This window comes from Hemiscyllium ocellatum, chromosome 50 (genome assembly GCF_020745735.1).
Source record: "Hemiscyllium ocellatum isolate sHemOce1 chromosome 50, sHemOce1.pat.X.cur, whole genome shotgun sequence".
NCBI classification, from domain to species: Eukaryota; Metazoa; Chordata; class Chondrichthyes; order Orectolobiformes; family Hemiscylliidae; genus Hemiscyllium; species Hemiscyllium ocellatum.
The window spans coordinates 8,259,445-8,278,091 of record NC_083450.1 but is presented as its reverse complement, the minus strand read 5'-3'; the positions used below and the strand labels follow the sequence as shown (position 1 = coordinate 8,278,091).

Below are 18,647 nucleotides of genomic sequence, written 5' to 3'. Positions count from 1 at the left end.
GGTTGTTCATCACCCACACTGTCACTTGGCCACACATTCCCTGTTTCCCTTGATGTCATTGACTGTCTCCATCTAGAACCAGTGACTGGACGTCCACAGCACTCTAGGGTAGAAAATTCCACAGACTCGTCAACTTCTGTGAAGAAATCCCTCCATATCTCTCTCGAACGGCCTGTGCCTGGTTTTATTGTCAGCAGCTTGGGGAAACAGCCTATCGATATCCGCCCTTCATGCCGTGAAGAATTTTATGTTTCGATGAGGTCACCCATCATTCTTTGAAACTGAATTGTACAGCACAACTAAAAAGCCCTTCGGACCATAGAGTCCGTGCTATGAATCTGTGGAATTATTAAAAAGTCGTGTGGGGTGTGAGCATCAGTACTTGAGCCAGCATTTATTGCCTGTCCCTAGTTGCCCTTGAGAAGGTGGTGAGCTGCCTTTTTGGACCACCTGCTCTGGGTTGACCCGCAGTGCCCTTCAGGAGGGATTTCCAGGATTTTGACCCAGTGACGTATTTCCAAGTCAGGGTGGAGAGGGGAATGTGACTGTATCAGTTGCCCTAGTTGTCCCCAATGGAAGTGGTGGTGGGTTTGGAAGGTGCTGCCTGAATTTTGAATTTGAATTTCTGCAGACCCTGAATTCCTGCATGCAGGGCCTGTCTTCTCAGTCTCTTGTCATGAGGTGATCCCAAGTGTTAATCTGGTGAACCTCCATTGCACTCCCTCTGTGGCCAGTATATCCTATCTTAGATAGGAAGAGAAAACAGTACATGACACCCAGGTGAGGTCTCACCAGGGTGCTATACAAATGCAGGACGACAGCTTTATTTCTGTACTCCAATCCTCTAAAGGTCAGCGAACCTCATCCTCGCTTTGCCTCACCTACAGATTAGCCTTTAGTGTTTCACGGGACGGACTCTCAGATCTGTTCAGGCACCCACACATCCCAAACTCTCACCCTTAAAGAAATATTCTGCCTTTGTTTGTACCCATCACACGGGGCTACATTCCATTCCATCTGCTGTGTTGTAGCCCATTCACTTTGCCAGTTCAAGTCTCCTAGCAGCCTTCTAGCATCCTCCTCGCAGCATGCATTCCCACCCAGTCTAGTGTTGTCAATTCACTCTTAACTACCCTCTGAAATAGCGAAGGACCCTTTTAGTTCAAGGGAATTTAGAGAGGGACAGCTTAAAGAGAAAATAATTGTTCTGCTGCCAGGACATAGGGTTAGTTTCTGTCGAGCCCTGTCTGGTATTTATCCCCTAAAGCAGGTAATCAGATTGTTTGACAGGTGATTGGTTTAGGTTACTGAACATTCATCATGGCCACATTTATGCAGGTAAAGGTAGGAGTGGTCTTCTGGCTCGGGTATTGTTCCTCCTTCTGGAGTAGAAGGCCCAGTTCAAGTTCAGCCTCAGCATGTTCTGGCCATCGATGTGTCATGAATCATAGGACGTCGAAACAGGTCGATAAAATCAAAGGACAGTTACTGACCACAGGAATTGAATGGAGTAAAGGGACCAGTGCCTGTGATGTTTTCAACTCTGTTCTTATAACGGCTCTTGGGCTGTGGTGGTAGTGTCCCTGCCTCTGGGTCAGAAACTTTGGTTCCAGTCCCATCTGCCCTCCAAGGTGCGTCATAACGTGTTTGAACAGGTTAATTAAAATAAATACAAATCAAACCAGTAATCATTCAAAGTACAGTTATGGACCAACATTAAAACAAAGGAAAGTAGATAATGAGAAGATTTTTGCAATTATCAGGGTTTCAAATCAAAAATCACAGATCTCCTTGATTTACAGAATAAAACGGAAACCTTGCCGTGTGGCACAGCAAAATCCAGAGACCTAGCTCGTTAATTCTCAACTGTATTTACATTGTTATATGTTTTGTAACTGAGGGGTCTTGTCTGTATTGTCAACTATTACATTCTGGAATTTCTGGATGTAGGCTTGCTCACTGAGCTGGAAGGTTCATTTCCAGACGTTTCGTCGCCCGACTAGGTAACATCTTCAGTGGGCCTCAGTCAAAGCACTGCTGATAATTCCGGCTCTATTTTTATGCTAGGGTTTCTTTTGGTTGGAAGTGTCATATCCTGTGGTGATGTCATTTCCTGTGGGGATGTCACTTCCGGTTTTTCTAACGGGGTGGTAGGTAGTGTCTAACACGACAAACACATCGAGTTAGGCCCCACTTGCCACCCCCTGAGAAAAAGAACAGCAAGTGACATCACAGGAAATGACATCACCAACCAAAAGAAACCCAAACATATCAGGAATTATCAGCAGTGCTTTGGCTGAGGCCCACTGAAGATGTTATCTAGTAGGGAGGCAAAACATCTGGGAATGAACCGTCCAGCTCAGTGAGCAAACCTACATTCGGAGCCTCAACCTGAGCTTACAAATCTTCTCAAAACTCGCTAATTCTGGATCTTATGTGGGGCATGGAGTCTTTTCTCTTGAAGTTCACTGCAGGTTTCCTTTGTGTAGCCAGAGGTCGCATTGATGGGAGGTGTGACTCCTGGACTCGCCAGTGGAGTCCAGATGGAACCTTTTTCCCACCTCCAGGAAGGAACACACTGTCAGAGCAGTGCACGTTATCTAGCATCAGTTACATGCTGGTTTCTGAATGCTTTTGAGCATGTTCATGTGCGTTTGGTTGAGTCTGGCTTAATTACACTTCTTTGCTGAACTCTTTCCTGTTGTAACTTGGTATACAGTGAGCCCTGCTGACCATGTGATTGATGGAAGCTGAGCTGTGGGTTTTGTGCATAACTCGGTGCTGTTTTTGGGAGCTTGCTGTGCCAGCATTCAGAGGTTGAGGTGCTGCAAGGGCATTTTATAAAGCAAGCCTTTCTTGCTCCATTGGGTCACTGGTTTGGGGAGGGAGATTTTTGCTCACTTTTCAACTCTGGCTTCTGCAGGCCAGCTCCTCCACCCCAAGTTGACTGAGGCTGGAAATGCGATCAGGCCTTAGAGTGGAAACTTGCTGATTTTTTTTGTGGGAGATTTGCACACTTTTTTGTTTACAAAGAAATCTTTATTCCCTGTTTTCCTTTGGCATGATGTGATAAGTTCTGAAGCTTTTTGTAGTTTGTATTGAGGGTGGCTCAGTGGTTACCACTGTTGCCTCATAGCGCCAGGGACATGGGTTCAATTTCAGCCTGTGTGTGGAGTTTGCACATTCTCCCTCGTTTCTGTGTGGGTTTCCTCCCACAGGTTAGGGTGGATTGGCCATACTAAATTGTCCCGTAGTGCCCAGGAGTGTGCAGGTTAGGGTGGATTGGCCATAGTAAATTGTCCCGTAGTGCCCAGGAGTGTGCAGGTTAGGGTGGATTGGCCATAGTAAATTGTCCCGTAGTGCCCAGGAGTGTGCAAGTTAGGGTGGATTGGCCATGCTAAGTTGTCCTGTAGAGCCCAGGAGTGTGCAGGTTAACGTGGATTGGCCATAGTAAATTGTCCCGTAGTGTCCAGGGGCGTGCAGGCTAGGTTAATTAGCCATGGGAAATGCAGTGTTTACAGGGATTGGGCAGGGAGATAGGATGCTCTTCCAAGGTCGTCTTGGCCTGATGGGCGAACGGTCTGCTTCCTCACTGTAGGCATTCTGGGATTCTGTAGCAAAGATGAGGGGAGTGAAGCTGTGATGCCTAAATTTGCAAATGACACCAAGGTTAGGTTAGTAGGAAAGTACATTATGCCGAGGATGTAAACAGGTTGCAGGTAGTGGTGGGTTGAGTGAGTGAGCAATAATCTGACATTATACACCTGAGTATGGTGTGGGTATAGTTAAAGGTGTTTGGCAAGAAGAATTAAAAAGCAGAATTTGACTTAAATGGAGAACAACTGCAGAATTCCATGGTGTAGAGAAATCTCAGTACTTCGGAGTTAACACCGAGTTAGTGCTCAGCTTCAGCTGGTAACTGAGACTTGATGAGAGCCACAATCCTTTATCAGCATTTATTACACACACAAGTTAGGAGTCTTTGTTTTATTTATATAGAGCATTGCGAGGTCACGTCTCAAATCCATGTGGAGTTTTGGTCATCTCATTTAAAGAGGAATCTGTGTTCAAGGGGTTTAGGAAAATATTTTCTGGACTGATAGCTGGAGTGAACGGGTAGCATTCCAAGGCGAGATTGGGCGGGCTGTGGTTTAGAAGAGTGAATATGTAAGATCTTGAATGGTCTCGAGCAAAGTGGATCTGAAAGTGATGGCTCCTCCTGTGGAACTGGGGGGCACTGCTTCAGGGTTGCTCTTTTATGCCAGAGGTGAGTTTGTTTTTCCCTCTCAGGGCTGTGTGCCTTTGAATCTTTGCCATAGAAGGCCTTGGAGACAAGTGTCACTGAATATTTTTACGTTTGAGGTTGACAGATTCTTGTGAGGCAAGGGAATCAAAAAGAATGTGGAATTTGAAACAGGTCAGCCATAAAATGTAGGCTGCGCAGAAATATAACGACCTGGCTGTTTATGTGTATAGGTCATTAAAGGTGGTAGGAGAGGTGAGAGTGAATTTAAGAAAGACTGCAGTATCTAGGCTTTGTAAAGAAGGGGATAAGAGTACAGTAGCAGGAAAGTTATGCTGAACCTGTACAGGACGCTGCTTCGACCTCAGCTGGAGTACAGTGTAGAGATCTGGGTGAGTGCAGCAGGTGTTTACAAGAAATTTTTCATGGATAACAACCTTCAGTTATGAGAGAAGGTTGGGCAAGTTGAGACTCCTCTCTTTGAAGAAAAGAAGGTTGAAAGGAGATTTTGTTGAGAACTTTATTTCAAAACTTGAGAGGATCCAGATTGCACTTCCTGTTTGTAAAAGGATCAAGAACGAGAGGGTGCACATTTAGTGGTTTGTAAACAAGGTGCGTGTGATGTGAGAAAATATTTTTCACACTGCAAATGGTTTGAAGTTCTGTCTGTAAGTTGAGCTTTTCTCAGTGTCTAACTCTGTGCTGTTCCTGCCCTGGGAGTGTTTGATGCGGGGGGACACAGTCTGTAAGTTGAGCTTTTCTCAGTGTCTAACTCTGTGCTGTTCCTGCCCTGGGAGTGTTTGATGCGGGGGGACACAGTCTGTAAGTTGAGCTTTTCTCAGTATCTAACTCTGTGCTGTTCCTGCCCTGGGAGTGTTTGATGCGGGGGGACACAGTCTGTAAGTTGAGCTTTTCTCAGTATCTAACTCTGTGCTGTTCCTGCCCTGGGAGTGTTTGATGCGGGGGGACACAGTCTGTAAGTTGAGCTTTTCTCAGTATCTAACTCTGTGCTGTTCCTGCCCTGGGAGTGTTTGATGCGGGGGGACACAGTCTGTAAGTTGAAGAGGGCATTGAATGATTATTGAACTCGAACCAAGGTATGGGGTTATGGGAAACGATAACAGAAATGGCACCAAGACTGTAATGCTCTCTTGGCGAGCTGGTTCAGAATCCATGGGCCTTCTGAGCAGTAACTATTCTGAGATCTTATTGAATGGGCAGAATATTTGCATGCCATTTATGGTTTTTTTTTCCCCTCTTTTGTCCCATCAGTTTAAAAATGAAATCTCTAAACGATTCAAAGCTAAACAGGAACAGTTGGTTCTCATATTCGCAGGGAAGATTCTGAAGGATGGAGATACACTCAACCAGCATGGCATTAAAGACGGTCTCACTGTGCACCTCGTAATAAAGACAGCCCAGAGGTAAGGGCTTTTAAGATCTCCTGACTTCCCTTCCATTGAGATGACAAACTGAGTGCGTGCAAGTTCCCTCTGTTACTGAGTTGCCCCTCTGCCTTGACAAGGTGAAGTTGCGTCTATTGTAAAGGGAGCAGCGTGTGTTCAGTGACGGTTGTGAAATTTGCTGCATTGTGCCAACAAATCGCAAGCCCAGAAATGACCCTCTGATGGTTGACCCAGTAAAAAAAATCATCTTGAGATAGTGACACAGCATGTGGCGATGAGGAAGTTGCCTTGTCGAGGTATCCATCAACATGCTGATGGGGTATGGTTTGTGGGCGAGGGGCACCCAGTTATTCAGTTGGACTTCATTCCTTATAACTTGCCCTTCCTGACTTAGTGTGGACTCCCATGATGGGTGGAGTGAGCTTGCTCACAGCAAATTGTCCCTCTTCTGGTCATCTTGCTCTTGCGGTTTTAGGGCCCTGACCCCTTCACCTAGATCGCCCTGTCTGAGATTCAGCAAGTTGTTTGATCTTGGGAGTGTGGTCAGACTGACTTGAGATTCTTGGTGCACATAGGGTTAGATACAAGAAAAGCGCTCTCGACTTTTTTCAACTGAAAGTTAAAGAAATTAAAGCTGACTCAACACCATCCCCATCCAACACTCCCAGGATAGGGACAGCACAGGGCGGGTAGTTACCAAATAAAGCTCTCTCTACAGTGTCCCCCATCAAACACTGCCAGGGCCAGGACAGCGCAGAGTTAAATATTGAGAAAAGCTCCCTCTGTTCCCTCTATGGTAAAAGTAAAACTCCCTGTACTCTGTTCCCTGTCCTGGGATGGTGACAGCATAGTATTCAGTGCTGAGTAAATCTCTCTGCCTGTGGCAATATTGATTGTATTGCAGCTATTCCAGCTTTCCCAGTGGAGCAGTTTACAACTTCCAAGGATTTTTGATCCAGTGTGCGCTGAGTGATACTGAAGCCACCTTCGGGGTACCATGGACTGCTTGGTGTAGTTGGGCAGCTCACAGCCAACCTTTTCAAGAGGCTGTTGGGCAAGTGCTGCCTCTCACTTTAAAACAAAAATCTCGCATTTAAATCCAGACTTTTCCCAGACTGTATGCGTTTCCGTCTTTCTGAACGCAGGGATCATGACTCTTATCGTCCATTGAAATCTTCCCCTGCTGGGAGGTGAGAGTTTGAAATGGGGTTATAAGAACAGGAGTAGGCCATTCAGTGAGATCATGGCTAATCTGTCACCTAACTCCATCTGCCTGCCTTGGGCTCAAATGCCTTGGTACCCTTGCTGAATGAAAATTTCTCTATCTCTGGTTTAAATTTAACAGTTGAATTCACGTTGACTGCCATTTGAGGAAGACTGTTCTAGACCTCCTCTACTCTTTGCATGTCTAAAGTATTTTCAGATGTTTCTGCTGAATTGCCTGGCCCTAATTCTCAGTAATGCCCTTTGATTCAAGAATCTTCAACCACTGGGAGTCGTTCACGTTGATCCGCTCTTATCTTTCCCTGTTAATATCCTGGAGACCTTGAGTTAGATCACCCCTTAGCCTTCTACATTCCAGAGAATAAAGGCCTGATTTGTTTAATCTCCCCTCATAGCTTAACCCCTGAAGGCCAGGTATCATTTTTGCAAGCATGCATTGTACTCCCTGCAGGGTCAAACCATCCTCCCTAAGGTGTGCTGGCCAGATCTGCTCCGAGTACTTGAAATGGGGTCTAACTAGGATTTGTGCAACTGCAGCGTAATGTCTGTATCCCTCTGCTCCAGCCCTTTAGATATGCAGGCTAGCATTGCATTCACCACCTTGACTATTTTCTGCACCTGTTCATGGTGTTTTAAAGAGCTGTGGACCTGAATCCCCAGACCTTGTTGGACATACACTGTTTTTAACTTGTTATAATTAAAAAGTAATCCTGATCTCCCCGTTTTTGGGCTGAAAGAGATCATCTCTCACCTGCTTATGTTGTAATCCATCTGCCCCAGCTTTGTCCTTTCACCTAATCCGATCAACATCCTGTTGTAATTTTATTCTGTCGTCAGCCCTGTCTCCAATTCTGCCCAGTTTTGTGGTGAGTGAATATTGTGAATAATTGAGGTCCCAACACTGATTCCTGCATTCCTGATGAAGGGCTTATGCTCGAAACGTCGAATTCTCTATTCCTGAGATGCTGCCTAACCTGCTGTGCTTTGACCAGCAACACATTTGCAGCTGTGATCTCCAGCATCTGCAGACCTCATTTTTTACTCGAGGACACCACTAGTGTCATGTCCTGCCAATTGGAGTACTCAACCATTATTCCTCCTCTCTAACTCCTGCCACTCAACGGTTTGCTGTCCATGACACTAATTTGCCTTCAGTTCCATGTTAGCTTACAGTCTCTTCTGAGTGACCTTTGATAAAGTCTTCTAGGAATCAATATAAAACACCATCCGTCCACTTAATTTTATTCGTAGACCGACTTTTGTTACTTGTTCACAAAGAAAATTGACTTTTGTCAGGCGTGACCTACCCTTGGTGAATCCATGCTGATTCTCTTGGATTCGCTCAATTTTCTTAGGGTGATCAGTTGGCTTTATCCTTGATTTATAGACTCCAACCACCAATGTCAGGCTAACTGGTCTGTAAATCCCTGGTTTCCCTTCTGAGAGATCAGTGTGACATGAGCAAATTTCCAATCCTGATTTGGGGAAAGGTTATGGTTCGAACATCGGCAGTGTGCCCTCTTACTGCTGTTAACACCTGTGCATTGAAACTCTCAGCTCCTGAGGGTTTATCACTCTTCAGCCCATTAGTTTCCCCATTATTGATGACTGACTTATTTAGACCCTGTCCCTGATCCTCCTCCTAATTTCGTCTGGAGTTTTAGCAAACTGTCCTCATCTAGTGCTGTAAATTCTGAGACAAATTAACCGATCAGCATGTCTGTCATTCCCCCATGGTCATTGACAATATCCCCACTCTCGGCCTTCACTAGGCCAATAATGCTCTTAACCAGCTGCTTCCCTTTTATAATAACTATCAAATCTCCTCTTGTCCTTTATATCCCTTGCAAGTTTCCCTTCATCAGTCTTAGCCGCTTTAAGCTGCTTTCGGGCCCTTTGTACTTGTCCCATTCTGTGGGATCTCTCTCTGCCCTTTGATTTTGTTTTAAGCCCCTTTAGTTTTATGCTGTCCCTTCCCACGTCCAGTGACCCCGTCTGGTTTCTTTGTGAGAGCTGGAGCTTTTCCCCTTCTCGTGGGTACAAACTGATTTTGAACAGCATTAAATATTTCTGTGGGCACCCTTGACGATATTTTACCTGTTAGCAGAGCTTTCCGGTTTAGTGTGGACAGTCTCTGCCTCCATCCCATGAAAGTCTGAATTACTTAAATCCCAGATTCGAATATCTGATCTTTGCTTGGCTCTGGTATTATCCTTGCCTTTATGTGCTGTTGTACATTAAATCTTCTTTGAGAGCGTTCTCCTGCAAGCAAGGCATTCTTTCTTTTAGCATGTTTGTTTTTCCTTCTCATGTCTCCCTCTAGACTGTTGTTTTCCTGTTTTCCCTTAAAATAGTTCCCAGTACAGTTTCCAAATGCTGACAGCATTCATTCAGGCCCTATAAGTAAGGCAACGTGTAGCTCAAACCTCCCGACTCAAAATGCAACGACCCGTGGTAATGTTGGCTGCCCTTGTGCCTCTCCCATGCGCCACTCTTGATAGCGTGGCGGGTGTGTCCTGTCAGGGCTAGCACCTTGTGCTGGTGTACACTGCTATTGACTCAACCCTGGCTGTTCAATTGCTGCTGAGCCAGCGCAGTGTTTTTCCTGGCAGCCGCCGTGGCCGAGTGCTGTCACCCCAGCAACTGCAGCTCGTAGGCTCAAGCCGAGCTCAAGGGACATGAGCGCAGATTCGAGGCTGCCACTTGAGGCGTGTGGTGGCGTCTTTCTAACCGAGCCACGAAGCTTAGCCTGCTCTTGCAGCTGGGCGCACACGGTTCATGAGGCAGTACAGCTGCGTCTGGCACAACGTCCTCCAGCGTCTGTTATCCGCCTTCACTCAGATCCTAGGGGATTCGATGGAAAAGCAAAGCAGGTCAGGCAGCACCCGAGGAGCAGGAGAGTCGACGCTTAAGCCCCTCACCGAGGGATTCATTTGGGCAACTCTGGAACGTGCCCTCAGTCGCCTCGCCCCATGTTAAACTCAGACCGCAGTGTGTTCCTTCAGTGCTTTGATGGAGCTGGTGGTACTGAGGAGTATCAGCTCCTGGGAGGGGAGTAAGGCATTCAGCCCTGACCGTCTGCTCTACGTGTAATCGAAACTAGAGGGGGGATGGTGACCCAGTGCTATTAATCCAGAGAGTGAGGCAATGTTCTGGGGACCCAGGTTCCAATCATGCAATGGCAACTGGTGCAATTTGAAATCAATAAAAACAAATCTGGAATGGAGAGCCTGATGATGACCATTGTCGGAGAAACTGATCTGGTTCACTGAAGACCTTTCAGGAAGGACTCTTGACTGGTCTGGCCTGCAAGTGACACCAGACCCACAGACTCACCGGGCATTGAGGAGTGGGTGATAAATGCTGGCCTGCCCACACCATAAAGACACCAAGAGCCATTCAGCCCTTCGAGCCTGCTGTGCCAGGGCTGAACTGCTAGCTCAGTGGCATTTTCTTGTACCGTCCCTGTATCCCTTGACATCTTCAATATCCAGAAGCTCTGTCTTGAACAGGTGCGCTGAGTGAATTCTGGGGGACAGAACTCCAGCAAAGCTCCACCCTCCGAGTGAAGAGATTCCTGCTCATCTCAGTCAAACTCCAATCCTGAGAGTAGGAGCCATCTCTCCTGCATCCCCCTCACCTGCCTGCCCCTCTGGCCCCGAAGCATTCAGTATTCTGTCATGTTTGATACAGATGATACTGCGCCTGTCTCCTTTGCGATTCTCTCAGCGTTGATGTGGGAGAGACCAAGCCAAAAGAGGCTGCTGCCGCTTAGAGGACAGGCGGCAACTGTTTGTCTTTTCATGTCAACTCGGACGGAGTTGAGATCAGCTGCTCTATCTTGGTCTCTGAGGTGATTGTAAGTCTCTGGAGTTGTGGTGCACTACATCGCTACTTCTCTCACTGGTCCACCCCTCTACTTTCAATTATTGTCCTTGATCGTTTTACAATCCTCTAGCTCACCTTTCCCAATTCTTGCTGCAATTATAAAAGGCCTTGGTGAGACCACACTGGGAGCTTTTTTGTGGTCTCCTTATCTGCGGAGGTATGTTCTCGCTGTGGCGAGAGTGCAACAGAGGTTTCCCAGGCTGATTCCTGTGATGGTAGGACTGACAAATGAAGAGAGACTGGGTCAGTTAGGACCGTCTTCACTGGAGAATGCTGGGAGGCAGTGACCTCATCGAAAGCTATGAAATCCTAATAGGAAGAATGTTTGTGATGAGCACAGAGTCCAGAACCAGGGTCACGCTCCTAAGGATACAGGGTGGCGGCAGAGGACGGAGATGAGGAATGTCTTCACCCAGAGAGTGAGGAGCCTGGGGAATTCTCTGCCACAGAAAGTGGTTGAGGCCAAAGAATTGAATGTTTATAAGAAGGAGTTAGATACAGTTCTTGGGGGTAAAGGGGTCAAAGGGTGTGGGGCAGGAAAACAAGATAGGGGACAGAGTTGGATGGTCAGCCATTACTGTATTGATGGCAGAGTAATTTCAACCAGTTGAGGGTGAAATGTTTTCCGCCCATCCTATAGATAATGACCACATCACTAGGAAGCGTGTTCTTGATAAGATGAAGAAACAGTGGCATGACGATGGAGAATAGGGTGGGAGCGATGGCCTATCCCTGCTCGACCCCTGTTTTGACCTCAGGATTCTGTTGTATTCCCGTTGGTGAGTACAGTCACCAACATCTTATCGTGGAGGAGATGGTGGATGTAGATGAATCTCACTAGACAGCTGATGTTTGACTGGATCTTCCACAGCACTTTCCAACCAACGACTGAATCAGAAACCTTGGTCAGATCGCTGAAGGCCATGTCGAGTGTTTCTGACATTACTCCTCCTCCTCCTCCTCTCTCCCTCATGCTCTTTATTCAGCTTCCCCTTTCAGTGTATCTGTACGTGAGCACATTCCAAGTTACACCCCCCCCCCCCCCCCCCTTCTCCCGGGGGTTTATTCTGTTGCATTTATCGTGACTGTCCTTAACTGACAGCTCCCAAGTTCTGATCTAACAATGGAAGCGTTTTGTCTGCGTCCACCCTTCCAGTCAGTTCTGCTATAACGCACTTTTCTTCAACACACGTTCGCTTTAACGCAAGGGAAGGATTTAGACCGTCCTTTGTAGAAAGCGAACTTTGCTTACCTGGGTTGGCGGTAATGCGATTCCAGCCCCATCACTTTGAATAGTGCGCGGCCCATTGCGCGATTGGTCTTATAACACGAGAATGGAACTACCGCCAGAACTGACTGTACCTCAATCAGGTCTTTTCCTCACACTTCTCTTTTTGAGAGAAAAGAGTCTGTTCCACCACCTGAGAGTTCGAACCCTTTTGTTGAGGTGGTAGCCTGTGAATTTTGTATCCAGCTACTGCACTGCCCAGTGTGCTTTTGCTGATGTGGGAGCCCAGTTGATGATGTGGTGTGATTGAAGTGACACTGTTGTAACCAGTGATTTAACTACCTGAACGCTCCTGAATGCTTCAGCTAGCTACTGGATGTGTGTGTGTGTGTGTGCGCGCGCACGCAGGCTGTGAGTGGACTGAAATGGGTAGCGATGCCAGATTTCCATTGGCTGTAATGTTGAGATGCCAGCAACGATGCTTCCCGCTAAGGTGGTCTCTTCTGCCACGAGCTGGAAGGGCCTTTACATTTGCCCGAGTATATTGGACCAGGGGCAAGATTTGGTGTGGATCACTTCCTGGTGCCCCTTGGGCAGCAGAAGAAGTTTGCAATTCTCTATAATGCTCAGAAATCAGCCTGCAACCATCAACTCCCGTTCCCAATCTTTCTTAAATCGCTCGATTTGCGTGGGGGGTACGTTGCTGGGTTCAGGGATGCATGGCACATCCTGTTTCTGCTCAGTCTCATAGCAATTCATAAAGTCGCCCAAAATGCCTTGGTCACAAGATAGGTCAGGCATGAAACGGGAATGTTGGTTAGTGCTTGACGAAGCCTCTCCTCAGTGGTGAGGCCGATACAGCTTACTGAGAAAGTTTAGAAGGAGCTTTACTCTGTATGTGTCACTCTACTGTACCTGTCCTGGGAGTGTTTGACGGGGGACAGTGTGAAGGGAGCTTTCACCAGTATCTAAACCCATGCTGTTCTTATCCTGGGAGTGTTTGAGCGATATTGTTGTGGGAGCTTTACTTTGAGTTTGACCCTGTCCTGGGAGTGTTTGACAGGGACAGCATAGAGGAAGCTTTACTCTGTTTTTGTCCCTGTGCTCTCTCTGCCTTGTGTCACAAAGCTGATCCCTTTTCTTGCTCGTGCTCACTTGCGAGCTCTCTCTCTCGCTGCCCTTCTAACATCAACCCATAAGCATTTGTCCCTTTTTTTTAACTGGTCTTTAAGGGGATTTGCTTTTTAGAACTGTTGTGTACATTTGGGACGGCATAATTAAGTCTAGTTTGGATAGTTCTGCAGAGGTTCTTTATTCTGTTCTTCGTGTTTCGTAATGTAAACTGGTAAATAAATTTCTGTCAGTTTTAAAATCTAGTAATCAACCGAGCCACCTCACTCTGGGTAATTTTCACTGTACACTTACCAAAGCGAATTGCAAAGTTATGGTCTGTGTTGCCTGCTCAAGAATGTTTTGAGTGGTCTGGCCTAGTCTATAACACTTGGGATGGATTGATTAGCATTCAGCGAGCTTTCCTTTAGTTTAGAAAAGTCGAAGCTTTACTCTGTATCTAACCCCTTGCCATCCCTATCCTGTGAGTGTTTGGGCGCAGTGTCGAGGGAGCTTTACTCTGTATGTAACCCTGTGCTGTCCCTATCCTGCGAGTGTTTGATCAGGGGAATGGTGTCGAGGCAGCTTGACTCTGTATCTAACCCCTTGCCATCCCTGTCCTGGAAGTGTTTGGGCGCAGTGTCGAGGGAGCTTTACTCTGTATGTAACCCTGTGCTGTCCCTATCCTGCGAGTGTTTGATCAGGGGAATGGTGTCGAGGCAGCTTGACTCTGTATCTAACCCCTTGCCATCCCTGTCCTGGAAGTGTTTGGGCGCAGTGTCGAGGGAGCTTTACTCTGTATGTAACCCTGTGCTGTCCCTATCCTGCGAGTGTTTGATCAGGGGAATGGTGTCGAGGCAGCTTTACTCTGTATCTAACCCCTTGCTGTCCCTGTCCTGGAAGTGTTTGATTTTCTTTTTGGGTTGGGGGTGACCGTGTGGAGGGAGTTTAACTCTGTATCTAACCCCATGCTGTCGCTGTCCCTGTCCTGAGAGCATTTGATGGAAGTCTTAGCAGGTAAAGTTTGAGTGAGCTTCCTTCCTGACTATCCTCATTTTACCTTGTTTGTCCTGCTCTGTGCACTGTGCTGTCTGAGTGGAGTGAGGGTGAGTTGATACACGTCACCCTCCTGAACCTTGTTCGCTACGGGTGACGGGGAGGATCTGTTCTCCGGTCCGTCGTGACGCCGTGGTTTTCACTTTGCCTTGCCAGGCTTCAGGACTCCAGCACGCAACCCTCGACATCAGCCAGTGTCCCCAGCACTGAGGAGACGACCACAAGACCAGAACCCTCCACCGGCATTGTCACCAGCACGAGCAGTGTGCCAAGCACCGTGACCCCAACAGGAACGTCTACCTCCTCCCCGTCTGTATTATGTAAGGTTTGCATCTCTTCACAGCTCTGCTGGTTTGATAACAGGAAGGATGGTGACAGAGGGAAGTGGCTGGGATTGAAGGGTTTGAGTTATAAGTAGACGCTGGGGCTTTTTTCACTGGCGTGCAGGAGGCTGAGGGGTGATGGATAAAACCATGAGGGGCATGGATAAGGGGAATGGTGAGTGTGTTTTCCCTCAGGTGGGGGATCTCAAGGCTGGGGGACATAGTTTCTCCTCTCACCTTCAAAATGTTTTTAAAAACGTGAGGGTACTGAGTGGTTCAGGTGTGGAAGTGGTGGCTGCAGTTACAATGTTTAAAATACATTTGGATAAGTCAATGAATTAGAAATGTTTGGAGGGATATGGCCCAAGCGCAAGCAGATGGGACAAGTTGAGTATAGGATGGGGGTCAGCACGGACTGGTTTGGCTGAAGGGCCTGTTTCGGTGCTGCATGACTAAGACTCCTAAGGGTGGGTACTGGGTGAGAGATATATAAATGTGATAAAGCTGAGAGAGATTTAGTGCCAATTTTGGCAGGAGTGGTCAGGTCCCACGATGAGGAAAAGGCGCAAGCAGGCGAGTCTCCCTTCTGCTGACTGTTAATCCCAGATTTCTCCTGGACTGTGCCCACATGGAGGGGCTCACTGGGGCAGAATTGGACATGCTGATGAACATGGGATTTGCTCCCCAGGAAGTGGGGGAGGTAATGTGGGAGTGGTCAGGATGAAGATCAGCGATACATTCAGGGGCAGGGTTGGATAAACAGCTGCAAATGTGTTGCTGGTCAAAGCACAGCAGGTTAGGCAGCATCTCAGGAATAGAGAATTCGACGTTTCGAGCATAAGCCCTTGGGCTTATGCTCGAAACGTCGAATTCTCTATTCCTGAGATGCTGCCTAACCTGCTGTGCTTTGACCAGCAACATATTTGCAGCTGTGATCTCCAGCATCTGCAGACCTCATTTTTTACTCGAGGGTTGGATAAACACACAAGGTGAGAAAGCTAAAGGGGTAGAGGAGATGTGGGACGGGCGGTGTGGGGGGAGGCCGGTCTGGAGCAGCAACGATGGAATGGCATGTCCCCTGCACACAGTTTTGTTCTGGTTTTTGCAGCTGGTTTCGGTGGTATTCCAGGACTCGGGAGCCTGGGTATGGGCTCGGCGAACTTCATGGAGCTGCAGCAACAGATGCAGCGGCAGCTGATGTCGAACCCGGACATGCTGGCGCAGATCATGGAGAACCCTTTTGTACAGAACATGATGTCGAACCCGGACCTGATGAGGCAGATGATCATGGCCAATCCACAGATGCAGCAGCTGATGGAGAGGAACCCCGAGATCAGCCACATGTTGAACAATCCCGAGCTCATGAGACAGGTGAAGAACGCGTCGGTCCCCTTGGCGAAGCAATGAGGGTGGGGTCTGAGCCACCACCCTCACGTTGGGGAAACGGGCGAGTGTGGATCTGTGCAGCCATGGTCTCGGAGGGGAACCTCCCTCGGGTCACGAACCTTGCTGCCTGTCCCTCCACTCCTGCACTCGTCCCTGTGTCGCCCTCTATGTCCCCGCCAGCCCCTGTGCCTCTTCCTGCCTCCTAGACCAGGTCCCATTCTGTGTCCTCCCTCCCTGTCCGTCGTCCCTACACACTGTGGGGAAGGTGAGAAGCGTTCTGCACAGCCCCCTTCAGGCTCCCATGGTCTCACTGCCATGTGTGTGCAGTACAATTAAAAAGCTGGCTACTTGCACAGTTCTGTGCAGATCTGCAAGCCAGCGACAGCAAACGATAGGTGTTTTGCTGAAATGATATTGGCTGTGATTGAGCGGGCTGCAGGCGATCACTTGGTCAAAGCTTTGCAGTTCTGCTTAGTTCTGATCCACTCCCTGTCAGACCATGATATTAAAAAAGACTTGGCTGGTACGAACATGGGCGGGCGTGTGGGGTGAGGCAGCTCACTTACGGGATCAGGAGCGTGCTGAGAGAGTCAGGAACATCCACTGGCATCGACACAGGGCTGCACCGTCTTCCCCCACTACAACACTCAACTGCTGGGTCATCCAATTCCGAGCCGACATGAGGGAAAGGGGAGGCCAGCTGCTCTTCCTCATCCACGGTCCTTTGTGCCAAACTGTGGGTCAGTGAAATGAAGACTTGGGTTTTTTTTTTGGTCTTTTGGTTAGTCCACGTTTGTTGGCAGCCTCCCATGACTGAGGCCGGCTGATTGTTTGGGGTGAGAGGATGGCGGCTGCTGGGAGACCGACCTCCAGCCGCCTCGACGTCGCATCAGAGCGTTCTTTCCAATGCTCGAAGGCTCTGTATTAAGCTGGTGCAGCTCTCGCCAGGTGTCTTTCTAACTGATTTCCCCCCCCCCCCCGCCAACCCCCACCCACCCCACAGACGATGGAACTGGCCCGCAACCCAGCCATGATGCAGGAGATGATGAGGAATCAGGACCGGGCGCTCAGCAACCTCGAGAGCATCCCCGGTGGCTACAACGCCCTGCGACGCATGTACACTGACATTCAGGAGCCCATGTTCAGCGCAGCCAGAGAACAGGTAGCTACACGTGGCCAGAGATCTGCGCAATGCTGCAGGCAGGGGTTGGGGCTCTTTGTAACATTCGCAGGTACACGACTGGCGGGGACGGGTCTGTCCCTGTATAACACTGGGGTACAGTACTGGTGGGGACGGGTCTGTCCCTGTATAACACTGGGGTACAGTACTGGTGGGGATGGATCTGTCCCTGTATAACACTGGGGTACAGTACTGGTGGGGGCGGGTCTGTCCCTGTATAACACTGGGGTACAGTACTGGTGGGGATGGATCTGTCCCTGTATAACACTGGGGTACAGTACTGGTGGGGACGGGTCTGTCCCTGTATAACACTGGGGTACAGTACTGGTGGGGGCGGGTCTGTCCCTGTATAACACTGGGGTACAGTACTGGTGGGGATGGATCTGTCCCTGTATAACACTGGGGTACAGTACTGGTGGGGGCGGGTCTGTCCCTGTATAACACTGGGGTACAGTACTGGTGGGGACGGGTCCCTGTATAACCCTGGGGTACAGTACTGGTGGGGACGGGTCCCTGTATAACCCTGGGGTACAGTACTGGTGGGGACGGGTCTGTCCCTGTATAACACTGGGGTACAGTACTGGTGGGGACGGGTCTGTCCCTGTATAACACTGGGGTACAGTACTGGTGGGGACGGGTCTGTCCCTGTATAACACTGGGGTACAGTACTGGTGGGGAGGGGTCTGTCCCTGTATAACACTGGGGGACAGTACTGGTGGGGACGGGTCTGTCCCTGTATAACACTGGGGGACAGTATTGGTGGGGACGGGTCTGTCCCTGTATAACGCTGGGGTACAGTACTGGTGGGGACGGGTCTGTCCCTGTATAACACTGGGGTACAGTACTGGTGGGGACGGGTCTGTCACTGTATAACACTGGGGGACTGTACTGGTGGGGACGGGTCTGTCACTGTATAACACTGGGGGACTGTACTGGTGGGGACGGGTCTGTTCCTGTATAACACTGGGGTACAGTACTGGTGGGGACGGGTCTGTCCCTGTATAACACTGGGGTACAGTACTGGTCGGGATGGGTCTGTCCCTGTATAACACTGGGGTACAGTACTGGTGGGGACGGGTCTGTCCCTGTATAACACTGGGGTACAGTACTGGTGGGGACAAGTCTCTCGCTGTATAACACTGGGGTACTGTACTGGTGGGGACAAGTCTCTCGCTGTATAACACTGGGGTACAGTACTGGTGGGGAGAGGTCTGTCCCTGTATAACACTGGGGGACAGTACTGGTGTGGAGGGGTCTGTCCCTGTATAACACTGGGGGACAGTATTGGTGGGGACGGGTCTGTCCCTGTATAACGCTGGGGTACAGTACTGGTGGGGAAGGGTCTGTCCCTGTATAACACTGGGGTGCAGTACCGGTGGGGACGGGTCTGTCCCTGTATAACACTGGGGGACAGTACTGGTGGGGAAGGGTCTGTCCCTGTATAACACTGGGGGACAGTATTGCTGGGGACGGGTCTGTCACTGTATAACACTGGGGGACTGTACTGGTGGGGGCGGGTCTGTCCCTGTATAACACTGGGGTACAGTACTGGTGGGGACGGGTCCCTGTATAACACTGGGGGACAGTACTGGTGGGGACGGGT

The 18,647-nt window shown here is 48.9% G+C and overlaps 1 protein-coding gene across 1 annotated transcript in view; it reads left to right on the top strand.

Annotated features, from left to right (window-relative positions):
* ubqln4 (ubiquilin 4) overlaps positions 1-18,647 on the top strand; it is a 51,528-nt gene that overhangs the window by 19,825 nt on the left and 13,056 nt on the right. Inside the window, exons 2-5 of the mRNA XM_060820541.1 lie at positions 5,516-5,667; positions 14,312-14,475; positions 15,587-15,849; positions 16,868-17,026. Of these exons, the coding sequence (XP_060676524.1) occupies positions 5,516-5,667; positions 14,312-14,475; positions 15,587-15,849; positions 16,868-17,026 (738 nt within the window). The remainder of the gene's footprint in view (positions 1-5,515; positions 5,668-14,311; positions 14,476-15,586; positions 15,850-16,867; positions 17,027-18,647) is intronic.